Genomic DNA, 23,984 nt, shown 5'->3' on the forward strand with positions numbered 1-23,984 from the left:
CTTTTAACACGTGTGCCTTGTGTGTGTGACTGTTTAAAACATAAACCGGGTATGACCGACGTTTTGATTGAACCGGTTAATTCCGATTTAAATTAAGAAAACCAAAATTGACTTTATTAGCTTCCTTTCTTCTCTCTCATATGATCTCTTCTTCAATCTCTCTCTTCGAAACATTAACAAAACGCGTCAAGATATATTTTTCCCAGATACAGAGAAAACCCTAAAGTCTCTATCTTCTTTTTTTTTTGTTTTTGATAATTTCTACCGGAGGCAGATCTATAGAGGAATCGAATTCAACATGGGTAACACAGACAAGCTGATGAATCAGATATTTGATTTGAAATTCACGTCCAAGTCTCTGCAAAGGCAATCGAGGAAGTGTGAGAAGGAGGAGAAAGCTGAGAAATTGAAGGTGAAGAAGGCGATCGAGAAGGGTAACATGGATGGTGCTCGGATCTATGCTGAGAACGCTATTCGTAAGCGTAGCGAGCAGATGAACTACCTTCGTCTCGCTTCTCGTCTGGATGCTGTTGTTGCTCGTCTCGATACCCAGGCTAAGATGGCCACCATCACCAAATCCATGACCAATATCGTCAAATCCCTTGAGTCTTCTCTTGCCACAGGTAAAATCGTCGTCTTTTGCTGAATTTGAATGATCTGATTATTATCTTCGGATGCTGCTCATAGGTTTAGTATAATGTTTTACAAAAGAAGTCTCCTTTCTCATGCTGGTTGAAAAATTCCGAGTTTTAGTATTGTTTCTGTCGGTGGTTGTGTTGCTGATCATTAGTTAGGGATTAATATTGTGAAATTGAGGTTGGATGTGCATGATCATCACCATGGTTTATTCCGTATTAGTTATGAGTTAAGATATTTTAAGGTAATGTAAACTAAAGGGATGCTTCTGGATAGACAGGAAAGGTTTTGTTCTTATGGAAATACATGAAAGTGTTCATCTTTTTGTTCTTTCTGTGATAAATAAATCCTTTAGTCTCAGTTGTTCACTGCGTTGGATACAATTTTTGGTTCTTATCAGGCAATCTACAAAAGATGTCTGAGACGATGGATTCATTCGAGAAGCAGTTTGTGAACATGGAGGTTCAAGCTGAGTTCATGGAGAACGCTATGGCTGGTTCAACTTCATTGTCCACTCCAGAAGGAGAAGTCAACAGCCTTATGCAGCAGGTTGCAGATGACTATGGTTTGGAAGTCTCTGTGGGACTTCCTCAGCCTGCTGGTCATGCCATTCCTACTAAGACAGAGGAGAAAGTCGATGAGGATGATTTGTCGAGGAGGCTTGCAGAGCTTAAAGCCAGAGGATAAGTTCGCTAACCGACATCCGTGCTTGGACGATCTGCCACTTTGCACGCGATCCTTGCCGAATTGTTGCTGCTATTATCCGCAAACACGGGCTTATTTGTGTATATTGCTTACTTTGAAATATGCTTTGTTTATAACTTAATATGAAAAACCTTCGTGTGTTTTTAGTTTTTTACCATTACAATGATATGCTTTCCTTTTGAGTTGTGTGCATTAAAGAGAGTATCTTTGGCAGTAACTTTTGGTCTTATGGACTATAAGATACATCCGTCATCTTTATTCGTAGAGTCTATCTAGTACATTCTATGCAGATATGGTATCTGATCAAGTCTGTGCGATAGACTTTATGATGCTACTATCCTTGTGAGCCAGTGAATCTTCTTCCGAAGCTTGTTGACCATCTTGGTTGATTTAGGACGTGAAAGATGGAAACCGATGGAGTCAAGGTACCAGCCGCTCCTACCATTCATGCCAACAATGCGTCCTCCATTGACTGAGAAAGTGAAGGGTGTTCCTTGTTCAACTCCGTAAGGTCCATAAACTTGTTTATTGCTTTTGAATGTCATTGATCTAATGACAGGAGTGCCACTGTTGACCACTGGACAGTAGTAGCCACACGCCAATCAGATACTCGTCTGGGTATTGCAGCTTTATCTGCAAACACTCAGTTCATTTTTAAGAAATCAAAATGAGAGAGACAGAAGAGAGAATAAGAGAGGAACAAACCTCTGATGTTTTGTTGCCTCCCACACCTCCATGCTTCTCTGATCTTGCAGGTTTACCATTCTTATCGTAGATCACTGTGATGGAGTCAATGCAATGATCATATACTAGTCTGATCTCACGGACACCATGATAGATCCCGTCATCCCAGGCAGTTCCTCCATTTCCTCCCCAGGGTCCGACGAACACAGTCAGATTCTTATCACCTTGTTGTTGTTGATCCATGTCTCTTTCCTGCTGTTTAATTCAGAGCTTACTTTTGTAAACACGATGCAAGGGACGATGCTAAGAAACCAAAGTTTTACAATAAGAGGAGAACAAAACTTGTTCTTGCTGCAGAAGAAGGTTTTTTGAACTGAAACAGGTTGTGGATTGTTAAGAACAAGAATTGAGTGTTACGCTTTTGCAGCAACACATATAAAAAGACGTCAAGCTTCATGGGAAGGTATTGGATTCCTGGACAGCAATGTAAGAGGACGAGAGGTATGCGTTTGATTGTCTTATCTTCCTTTACATAAAGAAGTAGGAGATTCCAGGAAACTTCAAGAGGAAACCTTTACATGGAACAGATTCCAAAAGTTTTCATCATAGTGCCAAAAAAATAAAGAATATTGCCTCTTGATTTCATATTAGTATATTACTAAGATTTAAACTTCCTCTAGTATGTCACATACTGTATGTGTATATGTAATATGAACATGTCCTTTGCTCTCTGACATAGGAAGGCTGGATTTTTTACTATAATGGCTAGTCTGAGTACATCTCAATTCTGTTTTATAGATTGATCGACTATATAGATGAACTATACTCTATTACATGAATTAAGCGAGGAGTCCAATGAAAGACTGAACAAACTCACTGTAGTAACGTGATAGAGAGCTACAGGTGAACTAATCCAGAAGCCTATCGGGGAGTTTTCTATCTCATTCTCTCTCTCAGCATCTTCAGCCCCATGTACCTACAATTATTATATAGAAGTTTATTTTTAGTTTCACCAAAAAGAACTGATACAATTTCAAAGAGTAATACACTTGATAAGTTTCTTCCTACCTTCCAAGCATCATCAAGGTAGCCTGAGGATTAGTCCCTGGAGAGATATTGAAGGTTGATCCATCCACAAGCCTAAGAGAATTAATACCAATGACTTTGAGATCAGAGTCCACTACTTTTCCCACAACAGCGCCTCCATGGTAGTGCCAGATTGTGCTCACAGTCCGTCTGCAGAAATCTGCCATCACTAGATCATTTGATTGGTCCACAGGCAATGGAGCTCCAACAAACCTGAATCTACGGTTCCCAAACCATTCCCTGATCATAAAGTCCTGCATAGCTCGGCTCCTGAGTATTTCTCCAATCTTCCTAGTCCCATTGACACATCTCTCTAGATCTTGTGGATCACTGAAGTAGTTGAATCTAACAACTGGGTTTATCCTCACATCCGTTGAGGCCAGCCTTAGTAAACCAATAGACACTGGACCTAGGATCTTTTCCATTATAGTTGTCACAGGGACGTACAAAGGAGAAGCTGGCGCTCTGATGAACACAGAATGTAAAGGCGAAGCAAAAGGAATCACATTGGAAGCAGCCTCCAGAAAAGCCCCTTCCTCAGTAATACCCACCACTTGAATCAGTGAGCTCTCCATTGGAACCGGAGGAACAATGGAGATACCGTTCCTCGGGTTATCATACACAAAATCTCCCACATGAGGCTGGTCAAGAGCCACTGGGATCCCCCAAGTCGAAAGATAACTCCTTGGACCAATCCCACTAAGAAAAAGCAACTGTGGGCTACCGAGTGCACCAGCTGACAATATCACCTCTCCCCTGTCTCGTATCATCGCGTGATGGTAACGTCCCAGCTGATCACGGTAAACCACTCCAATCGCAGATACGTTGGCGCCCGAGACACTTGGAGATGAAGCGAGCAGTACTCTCTCAACAGTTGCGTAAACTGCAACTCTAATGTTGGAACTTCTTGCATACCTGAGAAGATCTGCAGAGCTGTGTCTCCTCCCAGCACGATCAAACGTAGACCCTCCGATCTTAGTCCCAACTTTATGCTCCAAGGTGAATCCATTAAACGGATGTACACCAACCTCAAGCAACGCATCCCTAATCGCAGTCTGCCAAGTCCTAAGCTGAGGTCTAAACACGATAGCTCTCTCAACCCACTCATAAGACTGATTCACACTAGTCAGATCCCACTTAAGACCCGAATTCTCAAAGAACTGTTTATCAGCACGGCTATAGAACCCAGCATTGATCGCACTGCTTCCTCCAAGAACACGGCCTCTGGCGTTAGGAACTCCTTCCTCAGAGACGAAGGACTGAGCCGGCGAGTCAAAGTTGTTGACGTCAGTGAGTGTGGTCAAGAAACCATCGTGCGACATCACGTGAGGTCTGTTGTACGGAACGCCGCCACGTTCAAGCAGAAGAACCCTGAAAGATTGCGAAAGCGTGGCGGCAAGTGGACATCCCGCCGTACCTCCTCCGACGATTATATAGTCGTAGTAATCCTCCGACGCAAAATCAGTTGCGTTCGACACGAATCGCATGAAACTTGGCGCTGCAACGAAGATTACAATAGTAAGAAACAACGATGAAACAGAAGAATCTCAAAAACCAAATCATCGATCATCGTTTTCTTGCAAATTACTCAAAAGCGATACAGGGAGATCAAAGAAACATCATCGTCTCTAAAGATTAACAACGATTCAAGCATGAACACGAGATTCTATCGAAATTTTTCTTGGTAAACTTACGTCGACTAGAGCGTGACCTTGCATCAGATCGAGGAACTACTCCAAGAAGAAGAAGCACAACGAACGCCGTGTACAGAAGAGAAGTATCAATCCGTTTCATCATTCTCGCTCTTCGGTTACAAGATTTTTTCTCAGAGAGCAGAAAGAAAATTAAATTTTCTCGGGAAAGAGAGAACTTTCTCAGTTAAAGAGAGAGAGAGAGAGAGAAACAGAGTCGAAGAAGAAGTTGTCAAAAAATGAAGAAGACTCCAATGGCGCGATTGTTTTCTGTTATGAGTGTTTCCTCAGCTCTTTAAAGTACTCATAGCCGTCGATGATAACTAAACCCCAGTTTAGATCAACGGTTGTCAATAGATTGTAACCTTGCGCCCATCCACATATCTTTTGACGGCCGTTAGGAATACCGGTTTGATTACTCTGCCAATCAAATTCCGGTTCAATTCGGTTAAGATAAGATGACAAGATTTAGTCACGTGTCATGAGGTTGTGCGGATTAGACTGTAGCCAGTGTTATCACTACCGTACCGTCGTCTAAAGAGAGAGAGAGAGAGTGAGCAAAAATGGCGATGGCGATGTTACCGGCGCTCTTCTCTTCTCCCTCGATTCTTCTAAGCAGCAGGAAGATCAGATGCGGAGCCAAAGCTAACAGTGGCGGCGCACTCTCATCGACTTCTTCTGACTCCGAAACTAAGAGAGGTGTCCCATTGTATAAGCCCAAGTCGTACGAGGTTCTAGCCTCTGACGCCGCCAATTCACTCGCTTACGCTCTCCAGGATTCAAAATCTCGTTTGGAGATTGATTTCCCGTAATCCTCCTTCTCTTACTCTTATCTCAATTGTTCAATTTTTGTGTTCTGGGTTCGTGGTTATAATGGTGTCTTTTGCTCTAATGTGTAGGCCTTTGCCTAGTAGCATTTCTTCTTACAAGGTATATATTTTTTTTTTTTTGCTATCTTGTTACCATTGACACTTAGTTTTTTTAGCAATTTGGGTTGATGTAACTGTGTTAGATTTGTAAAACATTGTTGTTGTAGGGCTCTTCAGACGACTTTATTGATGCTAACATACAGTTGGCCATAACTGTTGTTCGCAAACTTCAGGAGAAAGTAGAGACAAGAGCTTGCATTGTATAATTCTATCTCCTTCATTACTCTATTTATTACTCACTTCTTTTTATTTTGTTCTTCTGACCTTATGAATATCAAACATGCTTCAGGTTTTTCCTGACAAGCCTGAGAAGCGTAGAGCTTCGCAACGCTTCAAAGCGGCATTTGATTCGGTAGAAATTGAAACTTACAGTTTGCTGTGTTTAGCATATGTTAGGATATAACCTTCTGAGATATTGAACGCTTGAGTGAGTACTTAACAACGGCTTCATTTTGTGTGTGTTTCTCATCAGGTTGATGGCATAAGTATTGGTTCTCTAGATGATATACCTGGTACTTCTGTCACAAATTTCTTCAGGTCCATAAGGAGTACCCTGGACTTTGATTTTGAAGATGATAACGAAGGTATAGCTAACACTACAATCATTTTCTCTAATATCGTCCCTTTTTACTTGGATTTTTGCTTATGTTGCATTTAGTCATGTGGATTATGTGTTCCTACAGGTTCTTGGGAGCCCAAGGAGCCACCGACCCTTTATATGTTTATCAATTGCAGCACTCGGGAACTCTCTTTTATTGAGAAGTTTGTGGTATTGGATTCCTTCCTATCTTTTCGTATGTTAACATGGAACTTGGCTATAGTCATTTTTGAATTTTATTGGTGCCGTCTTAGTCAATCACAATCTGTATGTTGTTGGTCTCTTCTTGCAGGAAACCTTTGCAAGTTCAACCCCAGCTCTTCTGTTTAATCTTGAGCTAGATACCTTGCGGTATTACCTCTATCGAGACCTCGATTTTTTTCTTTTGTAACTCAATCTCTCTCTGTTTCCTCACTTCTGGTAACAACTGAACTTTAGTGCAGTGCTGACCTAGGGCTACTTGGCTTTCCCCCTAAAGATCTGCACTACCGGTTTCTTTCTCAATTTATTCCTGTCTTTTATATCCGAATCAGAGAGTATTCTAAGGTACTTGCCAATAATGATGATAATTTCTCAGCAGACCTTCTTGTCTGCTTGCATAAATAAAGCAGCATAATATTTGTTTGTGTTGCTTGGCTAAGACAGTGGCAGTGGCACCGTTTGTCTTGAACTACAATGGAGCACTTTTTCGACAATATCCTGGTAAATGCTAAACTAGTCTTTCCGGGACTAAATTTATATATAGCATAACTGTGCCTGTATGTTCTGTGACTTCCTTGATCACTGACCGAGATGTGATGCTAGTTTCTATCTCTCTATTAGATTTGCAGAACCATTCTGAATACCAGTGGCCTGAATTTTGAGAAAGTGTTTCTCGATTCATATCTAATGCAAAAATCTAATGCAGGACCATGGCAGGTGATGCTTAAGCAAACTGATGGTTCATTCGCGTGTGTTGCCGAAAGCCCTACTCGTTTCACGTTGGGTGAAGTATGTGCGCTAAAAGCATTTAACCTTTTGTATATAGTCGTTTTCACCCAACCCTCAGAAAAAAAGTAACAACTAACAAGCTTTGATTGATGTGGATACAAACAGACGAAGGAAGAGCTGTTGCAGGTTCTGGGACTACAAGAAGAGAAAGGAAGCTCACTCGAGTTCCTGCGTAGGGGATACAAGGTATTGGTCTAGATTGTGTTTGTCTGTTTCTTGCATGTGCACATAGAAACTTAAACTGGTTGGAACTTGATGGTATTACAGTCGGCAACTTGGTGGGAAGAGGATGTGGAGCTTGAGGCATCATCTAATTGGCGTAACTGAACGATGCCAAGTCATGGATTCATACTTTTGGTAAGTTTGTCTCTCAAGATTGGGAAAATTTAAACTTGTATATGTGCAAAGTTGTAGAGAGAGTTTGGGAGATGTTAATGGGAATGATAAAAGATAGTTTGAAAATATTTTCTATATATAACTCAGTCCAATTATGATAGTGTCTGTTCCACCCGCTTTTATAATTCTTTCTTCAATTCAATGGCAGACTAATGAATAATCATAGGAAATTGCGAACAATTTAGGCTAGAATACTAAAGATCTCCTTTATTTGCCGTAAGATCCCGGATACTCTTGGTAGCTTGAAGAGCTTGGCCGATCTGTATCTTTACAGCAACTTCCTTACCGGGGGGTTGCCTAATTCCTTGTTTCAAATTCCGGCATTGAACTATCTGCATGTCGAGCGAAACAACCTAACCGGGTTAATTCCTCAAAATGTTGGTGAGGCTAAGGAACTTCTTGATCTGCGGAGCTCGGAAACTGCACCAACTTAAGCACGTTAAAGCTCAACAACAACCAACTCGGAGGGAGGATTCCGAGTGCATTAGGTAAGCTAAAGAAGTTAGAAAGTCTGGAGCTTTTCGAAAACCGGTTTTCGGGTGAGATTCCCATTGAGATATGGAAGATTCAGAGTCTTACGCAGTTACTAATCTATCTAAACAATCTCACAGGACAAATACCAACAGAAATAACCGAGCTCAAGAATCTCAAGATCGTTACGCTCTTCAACAACAGCTTTTATGGAGTGATACCACCTGGTTTAGGTATGAACAGCAAGCTAGAGATTATAGATGTCATTGGTAACAATCTTACAGGAGAGATACCACACAACCTCTGTCATGGAAAGATGTTGACAGTGTTTAACTTAAAATCTAGTCGGCTTCACGGTAAAATACCACCATTTGTTAGTCAGTGCAAGACACTAAGCAGATTCATCCTCAGAGAAAACAACCTCTCAGGTCTTCTTCCTGACTTTTCTCAGAATCACGATCTTACGTTTCTCGATCTCAATAGCAACTGCTTTCAAGGACCAGTCCCCCGTAGCCTCGGAAGCTGTAGGAAGCTCACGACCATCAATCTGTATCGAAACAAGCTCACGGGGAATATTCCTACGGACCTTGTGATGCTACGTAACCTTAGTCACTTGAATCTTGGGTTTAACTTATTAGACGGCTCGGTTCCTTCAAAGTTTAGTAACTGGAAAGAGTTGACCACCCTTAGTGTTAGTGAAAAGAAAACAACCATCTATATCATAACGTTGTAGACCAAAAATCCGAGCTTTTCACATGCGTTTTCAGTAATAATTTAATTATCCAGTGACATTATATTAAATTATTAATAATAACATCTTCACTATCAACTCATTTTTATATGTTTATCTCACTATTAAAATAGATATACCGCATGTTAGTGAGATATTCATAAAAAGTGTCGGTTGATTAGATCCAAATTCATATACGACATGTGAATTTAAAATTCTATAAAAAAGAAACGTGGAATCAAAATTCTCTTATTCTATATATTTTTCTCGGAAGCTTACCTTAGTCATGATTTTGAAAGTCAATTTGTTCAGTTCTAAGCAAACGTTTAGCTGTTCTTATCAAATAGTATCCAAAAAGATTGTTATACACCAATTACACGTATGATATCAAATTTTAAAATTAGATAGTGGACTGTGTTGTTAACGTTTGCAATCAGTTTATTCAATGGTTGGTACTTGGTAATGCGTTCTTGGTACTGAATTTAATAATGGATCCAAAACCTACCCAACTCCCACAAATTGACTATTCACCAACCGAAAAGTCCAAATTATTAAATGAAATGCTTTTTTAACTTCGTTATTGATGTGTTAACAGTTTCTTACTCTTTTTGGATAAACCTGTAAACGACATCGTCGTAGAATATTGGAAAAGATTCACGTTTCACGCTAGGAATCAAAGAAACAGAGACGACTTCTTTCTATAAAAACACGTGTGTCTGAAAACGGAAAGAAAGAAGACTGAATGAGAAACGGCGTGCAAAAGAGAAAACGCGTTGAAGGAGCTCACACTCGTTTGTTGTTGGTTCATAAAAGGCCAAAAACAACATCTTGTCTCGTCATAAAAAACGGCAAGAATCATCAGTTAAATAATACCCATCAATCAAGTCTTGTCCTTTTCCCCCTTCTCTCTCTCATGCAAAAAGCTTTATTCTGCTGAGGGCTTTGAGCTACAAATTCCAATCTTGATTCGATACAAGAGGCCAGGGCATGTTTCTTGACTTTTGATAATCTCAGAAATGAAGAATCTTGTTGGGTTGTTTAAAATTCTTCTTCTTTTCTGTCTCTTTCTCTCGATCCGTTTAGTTTCTTGTTTAAACTCGGATGGGTTAACTCTACTCTCGCTTCTGAAGCATTTAGACAAAGTGCCACCGGAACTAACTTCGACATGGAAGGTGAACGCATCTGAAGCCACTCCATGTAACTGGTTTGGTATCACTTGTGACGATTCTAAGAATGTTGATTCTCTCAACTTCACTCGTTCTAGGGTTTCAGGTCAGTTGGGTCCTGAAATTGGAGAGCTCAAAAGCTTGCAGGTTTTGGATCTGAGTAGTAACAATTTCTCTGGAACTATACCTTCCACTTTAGGAAACTGTACCAAGCTCGTTTCTTTAGATTTATCTGAAAACAGTTTCTCCGGTGAGATCCCAGATACTCTTGGTAGCTTGAAGAGCTTGGAGTTGCTTTATCTTTACACAAACTTCCTCACCGGTGAGTTACCTGAATCCTTGTTTCGAATTCCCAAGTTGCAGATTCTAAATCTGGAGTACAACAATTTAACAGGTCCGATTCCTCAAAGTATCGGTGAAGCTAAGGAGATAGTGGATCTGCGTATGTTTGAGAATCAGTTATCTGGTAACATCCCTGACTCGATTGGGAACTGCAGTGGTTTGCAGATTCTGTATCTCCACAGGAACAAGTTAGTTGGTTCGTTACCTGAAAGTCTTAATCTTTTGGGGAATCTCACTGATCTGTTTGTTGGTAACAACAGCCTAGGAGGGCCGTTACGTTTAGGCTCACCAAACTGCAAGAATCTGTTGACTTTAGATTTGTCTTACAATAAATTCGAAGGTGGTGTCCCTCCTGAATTGGGGAATTGCAGTAACCTTGACGCTCTAGTTATTGTGGATGGTAACTTATCAGGTACAATCCCTCCTTCATTGGGTCTGTTAAACAAGCTTACAGATATAAACCTTTCAGAGAATCGTCTCTCTGGGAGTATCCCCGCGGAGCTTGGGAACTGTAGTAGCTTGAACTTGTTGAAGCTGAACAACAACCAGCTTGGAGGGGAGATACCTAGTACATTAGGGAAGCTGAAGAAGCTAGAAAGTTTAGAGCTTTTCGAAAACCGGTTCTCGGGTGAGATTCCTATGGAGATATGGAAGAGTCAGAGTCTTACGCAGTTGCTGGTTTATCAAAACAATCTCACAGGAGAACTACCTGTGGAAATGGCCCAGATGAAGCGTCTAAAGATCGCTACGCTCTTCAACAACAGCTTTTATGGACCAATACCGCCGGGTTTAGGTGTGAACAGCAGCTTAGAAGAGATTGACTTTATTGATAACAAACTCACAGGACAGATACCTCCGAATCTATGCCATGGAAGGAAGTTGAGTATTCTCAATTTGGGTACTAATCAGCTTCACGGTACAATACCAACTTCTATTGGTAACTGTAAGACCATCACGAGATTCATCCTTAGAGAAAACAACCTTTCAGGTCTTCTTCCTGAGTTTTCTCAGGATCATAGCCTTCAATTTCTTGATTTCAATAGCAACAACTTTGAAGGACCAATCCCGGGGAGCCTCGGAAGCTGTAGGAATCTCTCTAGCATCAACCTGTCTCGAAACAAACTCACAGGACAGATACCTTCACAACTTGGGAATCTACAAAGCCTTGGCTATTTGAATCTTTCACGTAATCTTCTTGAAGGCCCTTTACCAGCCCAGCTGTCTAAGTGTGTGAATTTTGAGCGTTTTGATGTTGGCTACAACTCATTAAACGGTTCGATTCCTTCAGAGTTTAGTAACTGGAAAGGCTTGGCGACTTTGGTTCTCAACGATAACCGGTTTTCAGGAGGTATTCCACAGTTCTTTCCTGAGCTTAGAAAGCTGTCAACTCTGCAGATAGCTCAAAATGCTTTTGGTGGTGAGATTCCTTCGTCTCTTGGGTCGATAGAGGTTCTGACTTATGATTTGGACCTTAGCGGAAACGGATTGACAGGTGATATTCCTTCCAAGTTGGGGGATCTTGACAGACTAACAAGACTCAACATATCCAACAACAATTTGACAGGTTCATTGTCGGTTCTTGAGAATCTTGAATCATTGCTGCGTGTTGATGTCTCGAACAATCTGTTCAATGGTTCAATACCGGTACACTTAAAGAAAGAGTTGATCTCTGACCTTTCGATGTTTTCAGGAAATCCCAGTCTCTGCTTTCCACGTTCCTTCTCTGGTAGCAACAATAGCCACAGCGGATTGAAGTACTGCAAGAATCAAAGTGGCCTCAGCACCTGGAAGATTGCACTTATAGCGGTCATATCCTCTATATTTGTCTTGGTTGTGGTTCTTGCCCTTGTTTTAATTTGCCTACGCCGACGCAAAGGAAGACCAGAGAAAGAGGAAGATGCTTATGTCTTCACACAGGAGGAAGGCCCATCTTTGTTGCTGAACAAAGTTCTTGCAGCAACTGACAATCTAAATGAAAAGTATATCATTGGAAGAGGAGCTCACGGAGTTGTATACAGAGCTTCTTTAGGCTCGGGAAAGGTCTACGCTGTGAAGAGACTCGTCTTTGCATCTCACATCCGGGCGAACCAGAGTATGATGAGAGAGATCGATACCATTGGTCAAGTCAGGCACAGGAATCTGATTAAGTTAGAAGGGTTTTGGCTGAGGAAAGACGATGGTTTGATGTTGTATAGATACATGCCCAAAGGAAGCCTGTACGATGTTCTCCACGGCGTTAGTCCAAAAGATAATACGCTAGATTGGTCTGCACGGTTCAACGTAGCGCTTGGTGTTGCTCACGGACTGTCCTATCTACACTATGACTGTCATCCCCCGATTGTTCACCGTGACATCAAACCAGAAAACATACTCATGGACTCAGACTTGGAGCCTCACATTGGGGATTTTGGTTTGGCTCGCCTTCTTGATGACTCAACGGTTTCAACTGCAACTGTTACAGGCACCACCGGGTACATTGCACCAGGTAATGCATCTTCTCATTATACATAGTAGACTGTTTTAGTGTTTACCTGTTAGGAGTTTAGTTAAATTAGCAAGCTTGTTGTCTAGATACTCAGTTTCTTATTTGGCTGGATCAATGGCTAAATCTACCAATGAAACTGTGCAGAAAACGCATACAAAACCGTAAGGGGAAGAGAATCAGATGTTTACAGTTACGGAGTTGTGCTGCTCGAGATGGTAACAAGGAAGAAAGCGGTGGACAAATCCTTCCCGGACAGTACAGATATAGTAAGCTGGGTGAGATCAGTGTTGAGCAGTAGCAAGGACAACAATGTGGAAGACATGGTGACAACAATCGTCGATCCTACTCTCGTGGACGAGCTTCTGGATTCGAATCTTAGGGAACAGGTGATTCAAGTGACGGAACTGGCACTGAGCTGTACTGATAAAGATCCGGGAATGAGACCAACGATGAGAGATGCGGTGAAACTGTTGGAAGATGTCAAGTATCTTGAAAGAAGTTGCCCCTCTGAAAGAAGTTACTCTACTGTGTAGGTAGGACTCGGAGCAGAAGGAATTGAGGAACCGTGTGGTATTGTTTAGCTGCTCGTAATGTATAACTCGGCCAATAATGTAATATATGGGCCCACGTAAGGCCCAATTGTGACGGCCCTTTAATTGTAACCCCTTTAATTGTAACCGTGTTTGTGCAATAAATATATCGTTTATCAAAAATTTCTGTTTTATTTTAATTTTAAAACATATTCGTTTGGCCGGAGATGAAGATAGGGGCGGTACGGGAGAGTGGGCTTATACGGACTCCGGTACTCACGCCGGCGGTTGACGGCTCGATTCACCGGAAGAGAAAGCCGCAGCTTGCGTTTCCTCTCTCGAACAGTGAGCTTAGGCTCTTCGTCTCTTTCATTTTAATGATTTTTTTTTTTCTGGGGAAGCTTTATACTGTACACACTTCTAGTTACTTGGTTGATATCAAATTGAGGTGACTGTGTTTAGTAATAATTTTAGAAGTTGAGAGTTCAGTTATTTCTTGTGATTTTTAGTATCCTTGTTGATTTTATGTTTCTGAGTCTTGTTTGGGTTTCTAAAGAGAAGAAAAAAAAAGAGATTTGTGTGATATATTTTGGGTTTTACAGGGTTGTATCGTGGTGTGGTTTTGGCTGTTCGTGGAGGGAGAGGATATGAATCTCCATGGGATGAAAAACCTTATGAAACTCTTCCTAATGGTAAAAGGGTTTATGTTGATGAATCTGATGTTGTGACGTTTCTTGATCCCCCCAAGGAGTTGATTCCATTGGACCCTGCTTCATTTAACCCGGCTGCTTATCTATGGTTAGTCTGCTTTCGGTTGATTGAGTTCCAGCATTTTAATTCAGTCTTAAGCAGCTGGCTTGCATGTTTAGTTTAGTGGAATTTTGTTAGCCACCACATGTTGCAGTCTCAGTTTTAACTTGGCTGCGCGAGCTTGCTATAGTAAATAGGATCTTTTCTTGGAGGGTATGAAATTTCCCAGGACGAGATTTAGTATAGTCTCGGGGTTGCTCTCCAGTGACCTGTTAATTAATTACGTTATATATCTCAAAGCATTATACTACCAGTCTACCACTAGTTCATGCAATTCACTGTTAGATTTCATCTGGCTTATTATAAAATAATAAGATGACTGTTTAATAGAGTTGATATATTTACAGGAAGAAGATTGAAGAGATCCCCGAAGAGAGGCGCCACCATTTGCTGCAATTATTAGAGCCGAGGTCATTCTTACTGAACTCTTATCAGTATTTAGGTTTCTATGTCATGTGGTTTACTTATTCCTCTTGGAAAAGATTGGATTTATTTGCCAAAGTTGACATGGAAAGAAAACTTAGTGCATGTTTTGGCATGTACAATTTTCTTCATGAGAGTGTATGTGTGCAGGCTTATATCACGAGCATGGGAAATAGCAAGCACTCGTTACGACAATCCAAAGCTAGCCAAAATGACTGCTTCCAGGTTATTCTCTACTGGAGATGCGGAAATTTCACTCGAATACTTTAACTGCCGAACAAGTCAGGGTAATCCATTTTAGGTCTGAGCCCCTACATATATAAATGAATTTGTATGTTGTATGCGTGTGGTTATGTATCTTGATGTTGATGTTCGTTAAAACTTATAAAGTATTTCTCTCTTATTGTTCAGGTCCGCTAATCATATCTTGGATAAGTTTCTTCAAGATGGTTAGTCGGACTGATATCACTTCCATCCCTATTTTACTCGGCAGCATCTGTCATGCGCTATCTTCTTGACATAATTTGTATATTACTTGGTAGGCTGTGTTTCGCTCCAGCAACGGACAGACCTATGGGCGAGTTTGTGGTAAGTCTTGATCCAATTAATGTTTCTCTCAAAATAAACAACACTTTTCCATTTGCAGTTGCTTCGAGTATAATCCCAACATTTAAGGCATATCTAAGTTGATGCTGAACTCTATCTAACAATGTACAGATCAAATGTGAGCTTATATCATTGAAACTGATATAGGAAAATGATTTCAAGACAAACAATTTTCAGTATGGCTTGTTGTTTAGGCTTTTTACTCAGCTGCCTGCAATAGATTTTGGAACATGTGTGACTTATTCCTTTTCCACAAAGCTAATGTTGCATTTAAGATATTTTATGGTTTGTATGCATCTTTAACTTTATAAAATCTTTCCGCAGTTGGTGAATGAGCATAAGTGATTGTCATGCAATTTCTGTTGTACTATTTACAAAAATAGTCTCAAGAGATGTCATCCTGCAGGTGGACCAGTAGTTTCAACCCTTGCCAATGCTCTTAGTCCTCTATACTTTGAGGTTACAGAAGCTATGGAAGTAATGGCCACAGAGGAACCCTGTGATGTAGCATGCAAATTTGGCGATGGGCTTCTTGCTATTGAAGATTACCCACAAGGCTTTCCTCGACCATGTAAGACTCATTGCTTATACTGATTTGAGATTAGCCATTTACACGTTCCTTGCACAGACAGACTATTAGTCCTCACTTGTGTTATGCTAGTCTGAAACTTTATACAATGATTCACAACTCTGAGCATTTCTTTTGCAAAACCTTCTATAAAACCAGAAAGTTTCTACTGAAAAATCATTCATCTTGGAGCAATTGAGCGTTTGAGTAAAGTTAATTGAGAAACACATCTCAGGTTTGAGTATAGCATATAGAAAAGGTGTCTCTAAACCCATAGCTTCGTCTGTTTTTCTCTTTGCAGCAAAGCATCCGTATCCATTCAACGACAGCGTCGTCATATACATACGGCATATAGGTCCGGGTGTATGCGTAGGACAGGCATGGCAAGAAGGTAAAGAACTGCAACAAGTGCCTCAAAGATTATGCTCCGACATTCTTATGGTCAAACAATACAGATGATGGATGATGAATCAAGGAGGCTTTCGTATTAGCTTAGATTCCAAGCTTTTCACCTTTAGCTTGTATTGGAAATTTTAAACGAATCGTGTCCTATATGTAACTTGTAAGATTCTGATATCCTTCTAAGCAACAAAAAAAAAAAAAAAAAAAAAANTCATGACTTTCGATTCTAAACTATTGAAATATCTTTTGGAAAAACCAAAATCGGTTTTTATAGATTGTTGTGCATAGTTCATTGGTAAATTGAGGATACAGACAAAATATTTTGAAATGGTTACACGACAACCGAAAGAAGAAAAAAGAGTGGTAAAGGATAGGTTGTGTAAGAAAATTTCATCTTTTTCAAGGCACTGAATATATTTTGACGGCGGAGATGACGCAAACGTGAATCTAACGGACCGTATACTCTGTAACAAAACAGTAACGTCTATGCTTATTTCATCTGAGCAAATAAGTCAAATCTCAAAAAATGCTTTAAAGAAAGGCGTCTCTCTCTCTCTCTCGCTTTTTTTTCACACTCTCTCTCTCTTTCATTCATCATCATCCTCAAAGGTCTCTTCACTCCCCTCTCTCTAATTCTCGGAGCCTTATTAATTCTTTTATCCTCAGCTTCTCGAGGTTGGTAATGGTGACAGTCTGATTCTTTCATCTTCTTTTTTGTGATTTAAGTTAGAAATCTGGAAATGAATGTTGCACTATGGATACTGTTTTCGTTTTTGTTGGTGAATCTAAAATTTGTATTTTCCCAGTTTTTGGACAAAGGGTTCGTCTAGTTACGGCGTGCTGTTTTTGAATTAGCTTGATTTCTTACGAATCTAAATACAAATTAGGGATTTTGATGTAACGAAAGGATTAGTTTTTTTTTTTTTTTTTGCCCTAAACTTGAAAGGTTTTAGTGGTGTTTAGAATTAGTGGGCTCTAATGATTTTGTCTTCTTAGCTGATGATTGGTTATATTTTTGGTGATAAACAAATGTATGAAGTTATGAACTAATAGAACAATGGAACCCCTCTGTGTTCGTTACGAAGCGATTTTAGATGCATTCAGATTTTGTGAATAAAATGACTTTTCTTGTTTTGAGGGATACTTTACTTAGTTTTCTGATAGCAAAGTTTGCATTTTGGGTCTGATTGTTGAAAAGTTTTGTTTTGTTTTTTTTTTTTTGTAAATGGAGTCGTTTGTGTGATGTTCTTGGATGAACTGCTTTTGCAGTAACTGACACTTTGTAAACTCTCTTTCCACTTTTAGAGTTCATTATCCAAATGTTGATCCTTTATCCATTTTTCTTACTTCGACAGGAGCTTATCTAGCAATGGAAGGAGTTCCAGGGGTCAATCATACTGTTCCAAATCCTAAACATTATGACAAGTCAATAGTGCTAGATGTAAAACCACTGCGAAGTTTAAAACCTGTTTTTCCAAATGGTAATCAAGGTCCACCTTTTGTTGGTTGTCCACCTTTTGGTCCTTCATCTGAGTATTCTCCTTTCTACCCCTTTGGAGCACAACAACCAACGCAAGATACTCCTGATCTCAACCAAACTCAGGACACACCTCCTCCATCGTATGTTCCACCTCTTCGTTCCTATAGAACACCTACTGAATCAAATGGCCCCAGCAGCTCCAGTGCAACTAAAAGAGGAGTTGGTCGACCTAAGGGAAGTGGTAATGTGAAGAAAAAAGAGAAGCAGACTGCGGCCAAAGAGACGAATTTGGATGTTCAGGTAGTGAAAAGATTTAGTGCAGATTTTGATAGTGGGATCAGTGCAGCAGAGCGAGAAGATGGAAATGGGTACTTAGTAAGTAGTGTATTGACGCGTTTTGATGCAGTTAGGAGGCGGCTCAGCCAAGTAGATTATGCAAAGGCAGCCACTTCGAAAGCAGCAGGTATTCTGATGAGCAATGGGGTGCGGACAAACATGAAGAAGAGAGTTGGAACGGTTCCTGGAATCGAGGTTGGAGATATCTTCTTTTCCCGTATAGAGATGTGTTTAGTGGGTCTTCACATGCAGACTATGGCTGGCATTGACTATATAACTAGTAAGGTTGGCTCAGGTGAAGATCCTTTAGCAACTAGCATTGTTTCCGCTGGACGTTATGACGGTGACGCCCAGGATCCTGAGTCCTTAATTTACAGTGGACAAGGTGGCAATGCAGACAAGAACGGACCAGCATCTGATCAAAAGCTTGAAAGGGGTAATCTAGCATTAGAGAAAAGTTTAAGGAAAGGCAATGGAGTAAGAGTCATAAGAGGGGAGGAGGATGCAGCTACTAAGACAGGAAAGATCTATATCTACGATGGACTTTATTCGATCTCAGAGTCATGGGTAGAGAAAGGAAAATCTGGTTGCAACACATTCAAATATAAATTGGTGAGACTCCCTGGTCAACCACCTGCTTTTGGTGTCTGGAAATCTGTTCAAAAGTGGAGGGAAGGTTTGACTACAAGACCAGGCCTTATCCTTCCAGATCTCACTTCAGGAGTTGAAAGTAAACCTGTTTCGCTTGTGAATGATGTTGATGAGGAGAGGGGTCCTGCTTATTTTACCTATATTTCCTCTCTAAAATACTCGGAGTCCTTTAAACTAACTCCACCCGCAAATGGCTGTTCCTGCATTGGCTCATGTTCACCAGGGGATCTTAACTGCTCTTGTATCAGAAAAAATGGTGGTGATCTCCCTTACCTTAATGGGGTTATGCTAGTGTCTCGGAGACCTATGATATATGAATGTGGCCCAACGTGTCCATGTCATGCCAACTGCAAAAACAAAGTGATTCAGACAGGATTAAATTCCTGCCTGGAAGTGTTTAAGACAGAAAATCGTGGTTGGGGTTTACGTTCGTGGGACTCCATCCGTGCTGGTTCTTTCATATGTGAATATGCTGGTGAGGTCAAAGACAAAGGCAGGCTTAGAGAGTACCAAGATGAGGATGAGTATGCTTTTGATACATCACGTGTTTTTAACTCGTTCAAGTGGAATTATGAGCCTGCACTAGTAGATGAGGACCCTTCAGATGAAGTTCCCGAGGAATTTGATCTCCCATCACCAGTCCTAATCAGTGCCAAGAAATTTGGAAATGTCGCTCGGTTCATGAATCATAGTTGCTCCCCCAATGTTTTTTGGCAGCCAATTGTTTGTGAAGGAAACGGTGAATCAGTTATCCACATTGCTTTCTTTGCCATGCGTCACATTCCTCCAATGGCGGAATTGACTTATGATTATGGGGTTTCTGCTACGCCCGAGGCCGGAGATGGGAGCTTTTTACATGGAAAGAGGAAATGTCTCTGTGGATCGGAGCAATGTCGTGGTTCATTTGGATGATTTGAGACTGTTTATCTAATTCGCACAATCCGTTTGAAACCATTTTCCATTGTCACAACTCACAAGACATAGATTCTTATGTGTGTAGCAAAGTACAAAACTGGTGACTTTTGTTATTCTTCGTAAGGTAAAAGTGGTTGTAGTTTTTCAAAATCGTGTATTGCATTTTATGTGACGATGCATACACATCTAATCTATGTACTGGCATCACATCGGCTTTAGGTTCAATGCTCATGGTTTTGGTAAAAACAAACTCTATAAAGCGATTTGGTTATGTTTTAAGCTTTTTGTAACATTTGTGTTCACTGAAACTCACTGTAAGAATGAATCAATGTTTGTTTGGTATTTGGTATTAATCGTCCATGTTCTTCATGTACTCCCTGGACAGCTTTGTTTCCATGATGAGCTTTTGCTCCTTTATCAGTGAGTATCCTGATTCCAGCAATGCTTCCATCGTTTGCTGTTCACACCATATCATAAATCTTAAGCGGAGCCAAACCTTAAAAGTTTTGAAAGAAAGATCACTGAGAAGCCCGAGCATTTACCTCAGGGGGAATGAATTGAGGAACAGCTTCGGTCTTTTTACGTCTGAGAAGAGTTTTCCCTAGAGTCTCCATTCCTCCAGCTTCCTCTACCCACTATAACAACAAAAAGATTAGCTATTTCACTGCAGAGTTCTAATTATTATCAGCTGGTTCGTAGCTTAAGTTACCTTAAGGATAGACCTATCATATGTGCGTGACCTCAAAGCACCATAGAAGTCAAGTGCTGGCAACAAAGATAGTAAGGTTAAGGAACTGTACCTTTGTATTTTCTCAATTGAAATAGTAAATTATTTACCTTGATTTGGAAATGTATCTACAATGCTTATAACATCTTTCCGCGATATACCATCTTTCTCATACATTCTGCCAACAATGTTTACGATATCATCACGAGTTGGCTGCCTGTATTTTTTTCAGCACCGAAACACTTCAGAAAAGATTTCTCAGTTGCAGGAAAATGGATTGGAAGCTGTGTATTACATAGTTACCAGTAGAACTTCTCCATCCTTCCTTCACGGATCAGTGGAGCATACAATGTAGAGAAATCATTCCCTGTGACAATTAGAGGAACTCTGTTTACAACGTCAGCTTCTCTCCAGTTTTGTCCCACACTTACCCTTGTAGGATTATCCGCAAGATTCATCAGAGTACCAACAACTATCTGGTTGTTCACTGTCATTTGTGTTTCCCCTAAAACGAGAGCAATAAACTCGGTTAAGATTCACCTCTGCGAAAAGAGAAGAAAAAAAAAAGAGCAGAGCAGTCACAACATCGCTCAAAGTTGTCTCGAATATGGCTTTTTACCAAATCTACCAAGGCCAGCATCAATATCATTAATCATGAGAACACTCATCTTCCCCTGCATTACAAATCATCATCAACGTTCATGCCAAACGCATAGAGATAAATAGGTGTAGCAAGACTGTGAAATGATAAGAAAAGCTTCTAACTTGATTTTGGATGACTTGTGAAGCTGTTCGATAGCGGTCACGTATGAGTCTTCCCGGTTCCCCTTTAACAGAATATTAGAAAAATCAGAACTTTCGATAGCACGATGGTCAGTGAAAGCATCCAAGTCCTAGGACATAGACCCGGTGATATGAGAGTAAACAAAGTTGGAGATATCACCAGCTCTATCGGATTCCAACTCTCCAGCAGACATTACAACTGGCTCAACTCCCATGGTTTTGAATATAAGTTCAGTTTGAAACGTTTTGCCTTGTCCTTTACCTCCCCAGATACCTAGCCAGCCCAATAAAACACCCACAATAATCAAGAGATGGTAGCAAAATTTCAAACACTGCTACTAAACAGAGAAGCACAAGGCAATCATTACCTAAGATCAATGGGATTTTTATATTTAAAGAAGGTGCAAGGTAGTTCTTCACAATGTGGACCGCTACAGAAATCGAACCAAGATCGACATGTTAAGGTAAAGCGAAAGGAAGAAAGAAATAAACATCACAAATGAATCAAAAGTTCCAGACTTATAGGCAATCAAATATGAACCCTATCGTCCAACTTATTGCTACCAATGTATTCCTTTTAATACTGTAAGCTTCACCAAAGCGTACAGGTCAACTTACCAACTTTATCCTGTTAAGAAAGAAGACACATGTTATAAGACACTTGGTAACACATTACCACAATTTAAAGCATTGGCTTCAATTCAAAAAGCATCCAAACAAGAGACTAACAATGCTGCTCTTGTAAAGACTAAAGTAAGAGTTACCAGGAACGACGGGGCAATGTAATAATCTCCTTGAAGATGTTCAAATGACCTCGTCGCCTTCTGACGGTAATCAAACACAATATCAGCTGCAATCAAACAGATATTACAACTTACGTTAACTCCACAATCAGAATCAAAACTCAAAAGTAAACTTAATCAAAATCCAAAAAGTGGGATTTTTTTTCAAAAAAAGAAGAGACTTTACAGTCTTTGCCAAGGAAGTCTCCAATGAAAACATCATCGATCATGTCGCTTCGTGCTCCCACAGCTATGTTAACATTATCAGCCTCTGCGCCAAGCCTGTAGAGATAATCTTTCCCTTCCGAATCTTTTACTTCCCACGACGACTGCTCCGATAACTTCTTCCGCGGCTTTGCGCCACCGTCGTTAGCCACTTTACCGCCGTCATTAGAAGAGGGCTTGGAGCAAACGATCGAAGAGAGTTTTCTGGGAGTGATTAAAGTGTTGAATGTGGAAGATGAAGATGATTGTAAAGGTGGAAACTTGAAACGCAAAAATATGTTTGTAAGCGCCATTAAACCACCCCCAAAAGTTAAAAGCTTCTACCTTTTTTTCCCAATTAAATGAAAAAGATTTATACTTTTCTTACCCAAGATAGGATTTTGAAGAAGAAGTAAGAGCCATTTGTTCTTAAAATCCATTCTTGTGTGCTTGTCTGATAGTAGTGAGTGGCTGATTCTGTGGTTCTTGAAGTCAAAGACTCTAGTTTTGGTCCCACTTTGTCACTACTTGCATAAAGCTTGTTTGGTGGGTTTTTTATAAAGCTTGACACTAAACATTGTAAACAAAAGCTTTAGTTGGTCCATTACAAGGTACATAAGCAACCAAGTTAATCAACGTGGATAATGCTACATGCATTGATAGTTTGGTACCTATAACTCAATCTTATAAGTTATAACCATCATCAATTTATTCATTATCATCGGTTACATGACAACAATACATATATCAACTTAATTACACACATATATATATATTTAAGGTTTTCCCCTTACAATACAACAATATAGAGAGATTGCGATGAGATGGAGATGACATGAGTTAGAGTTTCACTGGGACAATTGGTTAGGAAAACCAATTAACGAGCTCGTCCGCGTGGCTGCCAGCTGGAGGAGGAGGCACATCTTGCATCACCTTCTCATGCCCTTTTGGATAGTATATACCCGTACCTTCATGTGGCACCCAACTAGTCGCCGGTGACGACGTCTCTCCGGCCCGGTAGAAGCCTCTCATCGTCTTCACCTCCTCTCCGGTGCCGGAACCCTCCGTCTTGGCCGTCTCCCTCACTATGTCGTGCGACGCACTCTTCTTGTGAATCGATTTCCTAAGCATCGGCCTAGATACAGTATATGCAATTGCATGACACTAAAAAAACAATCACACAACTTTTATTTGGTCAAAAACCAATCATAACTTTATGATCCTAGAATATGAATAGATTTTCCCAAAGACAATAGAGAGAAAATTAGCATAGACAAAACAAAAATGCATTTGCTCAACTCAACACTATATAGGTAAACTTACTTAAAAGAAAAAAAAAAATCTTACTTGACTAACATGGTGTTCATGGTTTGTGCACCACGAAAAGAGAAGGTGGAAGTCGCCATGTCAATCTCTATATATCGATCTCTTACAATGTGTGTATGAATAATCAGATATTTACTAATATATATATATTTATAGTATGTGACTATGTGTGAATTGAGAGAGTTGTATATATATATACTAGATAAGGGTCCGCATAATGATGTGCGGATTTAAAATTGTTGAAGAAAATAAATTTTAAACCTTAAACAAATTTTTAAAAATATATAAAGGAATTTTATTTACTGAATTAAATTAATAAATAATTTTAGTTTAGAGAAAAAATTATATTTGTATTTACATTCATACACTTATTTATATTTATATATTTTTAATATATTATAACAATTATTACAATAATTTAAAGCTAAATTATATTCTACCAAAACTTTTGCCAGATACTTATCATTACAATATTATTATTGTCAAATTTTAAAAATACTAGGTATCGTGCCTCCGCGATATCGCGGGGGAA

General features: G+C 40.0%; 9 protein-coding genes and 1 pseudogene across 13 annotated transcripts; 6 read left to right on the top strand and 4 right to left on the bottom strand.

The window, feature by feature from the left end:
* On the top strand, positions 125–1,523 carry LOC104701989 (ESCRT-related protein CHMP1B-like). The gene is made up of 2 exons (XM_010417776.2): positions 125–623; positions 1,037–1,523. Exons 1-2 carry the CDS (start codon positions 299–301, stop codon positions 1,321–1,323), a joined length of 612 nt encoding a protein of 203 aa, XP_010416078.1. The 5' UTR covers positions 125–298; the 3' UTR covers positions 1,324–1,523.
* Positions 1,576–2,619, bottom strand: LOC104701990 (annotated as a pseudogene).
* On the bottom strand, positions 2,686–5,291 carry LOC104701992 ((R)-mandelonitrile lyase-like). Its single transcript, XM_010417779.2, has 3 exons — positions 4,806–5,291; positions 3,094–4,609; positions 2,686–3,001 (listed from the first exon to the last, which is right to left on the bottom strand). The coding sequence occupies exons 1-3, from the start codon at positions 4,906–4,908 to the stop codon at positions 2,962–2,964; spliced, it is 1,659 nt and encodes a 552-aa protein (XP_010416081.1). The 5' UTR covers positions 4,909–5,291; the 3' UTR covers positions 2,686–2,961.
* LOC104701991 (protein LOW PSII ACCUMULATION 3, chloroplastic) lies at positions 5,293–7,830 on the top strand. Its single transcript, XM_010417778.2, has 12 exons — positions 5,293–5,610; positions 5,702–5,732; positions 5,839–5,931; positions 6,021–6,083; positions 6,204–6,315; positions 6,415–6,500; positions 6,622–6,680; positions 6,773–6,875; positions 6,971–7,031; positions 7,237–7,319; positions 7,425–7,505; positions 7,587–7,830. The coding sequence occupies exons 1-12, from the start codon at positions 5,366–5,368 to the stop codon at positions 7,644–7,646; spliced, it is 1,077 nt and encodes a 358-aa protein (XP_010416080.1). The 5' UTR covers positions 5,293–5,365; the 3' UTR covers positions 7,647–7,830.
* LOC104701993 (leucine-rich repeat receptor-like protein kinase PEPR1) lies at positions 8,119–9,002 on the top strand. The gene is made up of 2 exons (XM_010417781.2): positions 8,119–8,254; positions 8,327–9,002. The coding sequence occupies exon 2, from the start codon at positions 8,422–8,424 to the stop codon at positions 8,917–8,919; it is 498 nt and encodes a 165-aa protein (XP_010416083.1). The 5' UTR covers positions 8,119–8,254; positions 8,327–8,421; the 3' UTR covers positions 8,920–9,002.
* Positions 9,667–13,622, top strand: LOC104701995 (leucine-rich repeat receptor-like protein kinase PEPR1). Of its 3 annotated transcripts, none has more exons than XM_010417785.2 (3): positions 9,667–11,988; positions 12,115–12,909; positions 13,054–13,622. In XM_010417785.2, the coding sequence occupies exons 1-3, from the start codon at positions 9,933–9,935 to the stop codon at positions 13,440–13,442; spliced, it is 3,240 nt and encodes a 1,079-aa protein (XP_010416087.1). In that variant the 5' UTR covers positions 9,667–9,932; the 3' UTR covers positions 13,443–13,622. The 3 variants fall into 3 exon arrangements, with proteins under 3 accessions (XP_010416087.1, XP_010416085.1, XP_010416086.1); XM_010417784.2 differs by having other exon boundaries at positions 9,668–10,404; positions 10,477–12,909; XM_010417783.2 differs by having other exon boundaries at positions 9,667–12,909.
* On the top strand, positions 13,622–16,440 carry LOC104701994. Its single transcript, XM_010417782.1, has 8 exons — positions 13,622–13,784; positions 14,042–14,237; positions 14,597–14,659; positions 14,823–14,959; positions 15,084–15,121; positions 15,215–15,260; positions 15,685–15,849; positions 16,148–16,440. Exons 1-8 carry the CDS (start codon positions 13,667–13,669, stop codon positions 16,303–16,305), a joined length of 921 nt encoding a protein of 306 aa, XP_010416084.1. The 5' UTR covers positions 13,622–13,666; the 3' UTR covers positions 16,306–16,440.
* Positions 16,776–19,922, top strand: LOC104701998 (histone-lysine N-methyltransferase, H3 lysine-9 specific SUVH3-like). 2 transcript variants are annotated; one of them, XM_010417788.2, is made up of 2 exons: positions 16,776–16,923; positions 17,604–19,922. In XM_010417788.2, the coding sequence occupies exon 2, from the start codon at positions 17,618–17,620 to the stop codon at positions 19,625–19,627; it is 2,010 nt and encodes a 669-aa protein (XP_010416090.1). In that variant the 5' UTR covers positions 16,776–16,923; positions 17,604–17,617; the 3' UTR covers positions 19,628–19,922. The 2 variants fall into 2 exon arrangements, with proteins under 2 accessions (XP_010416090.1, XP_010416089.1); XM_010417787.2 differs by having other exon boundaries at positions 16,790–16,933.
* LOC104701997 (ribulose bisphosphate carboxylase/oxygenase activase, chloroplastic-like) lies at positions 19,882–22,568 on the bottom strand. 2 transcript variants are annotated; one of them, XM_010417786.2, is made up of 12 exons: positions 22,110–22,567; positions 21,905–21,990; positions 21,759–21,768; positions 21,509–21,571; positions 21,301–21,414; positions 21,123–21,184; positions 20,977–21,031; positions 20,661–20,862; positions 20,468–20,574; positions 20,340–20,395; positions 20,173–20,265; positions 19,882–20,087 (listed from the first exon to the last, which is right to left on the bottom strand). In XM_010417786.2, exons 1-12 carry the CDS (start codon positions 22,438–22,440, stop codon positions 19,980–19,982), a joined length of 1,287 nt encoding a protein of 428 aa, XP_010416088.1. In that variant the 5' UTR covers positions 22,441–22,567; the 3' UTR covers positions 19,882–19,979. The 2 variants fall into 2 exon arrangements, with proteins under 2 accessions (XP_010416088.1, XP_019083325.1); XM_019227780.1 differs by lacking the exon at positions 21,509–21,571 and having other exon boundaries at positions 22,110–22,568.
* On the bottom strand, positions 22,979–23,532 carry LOC104701999. Its single transcript, XM_010417790.2, has 2 exons — positions 23,474–23,532; positions 22,979–23,261 (listed from the first exon to the last, which is right to left on the bottom strand). The coding sequence occupies exons 1-2, from the start codon at positions 23,530–23,532 to the stop codon at positions 22,991–22,993; spliced, it is 330 nt and encodes a 109-aa protein (XP_010416092.1). The 3' UTR covers positions 22,979–22,990.

Source organism: Camelina sativa, chromosome 7, assembly GCF_000633955.1.
Source record: "Camelina sativa cultivar DH55 chromosome 7, Cs, whole genome shotgun sequence".
NCBI lineage: Eukaryota > Viridiplantae > Streptophyta > Magnoliopsida > Brassicales > Brassicaceae > Camelina > Camelina sativa.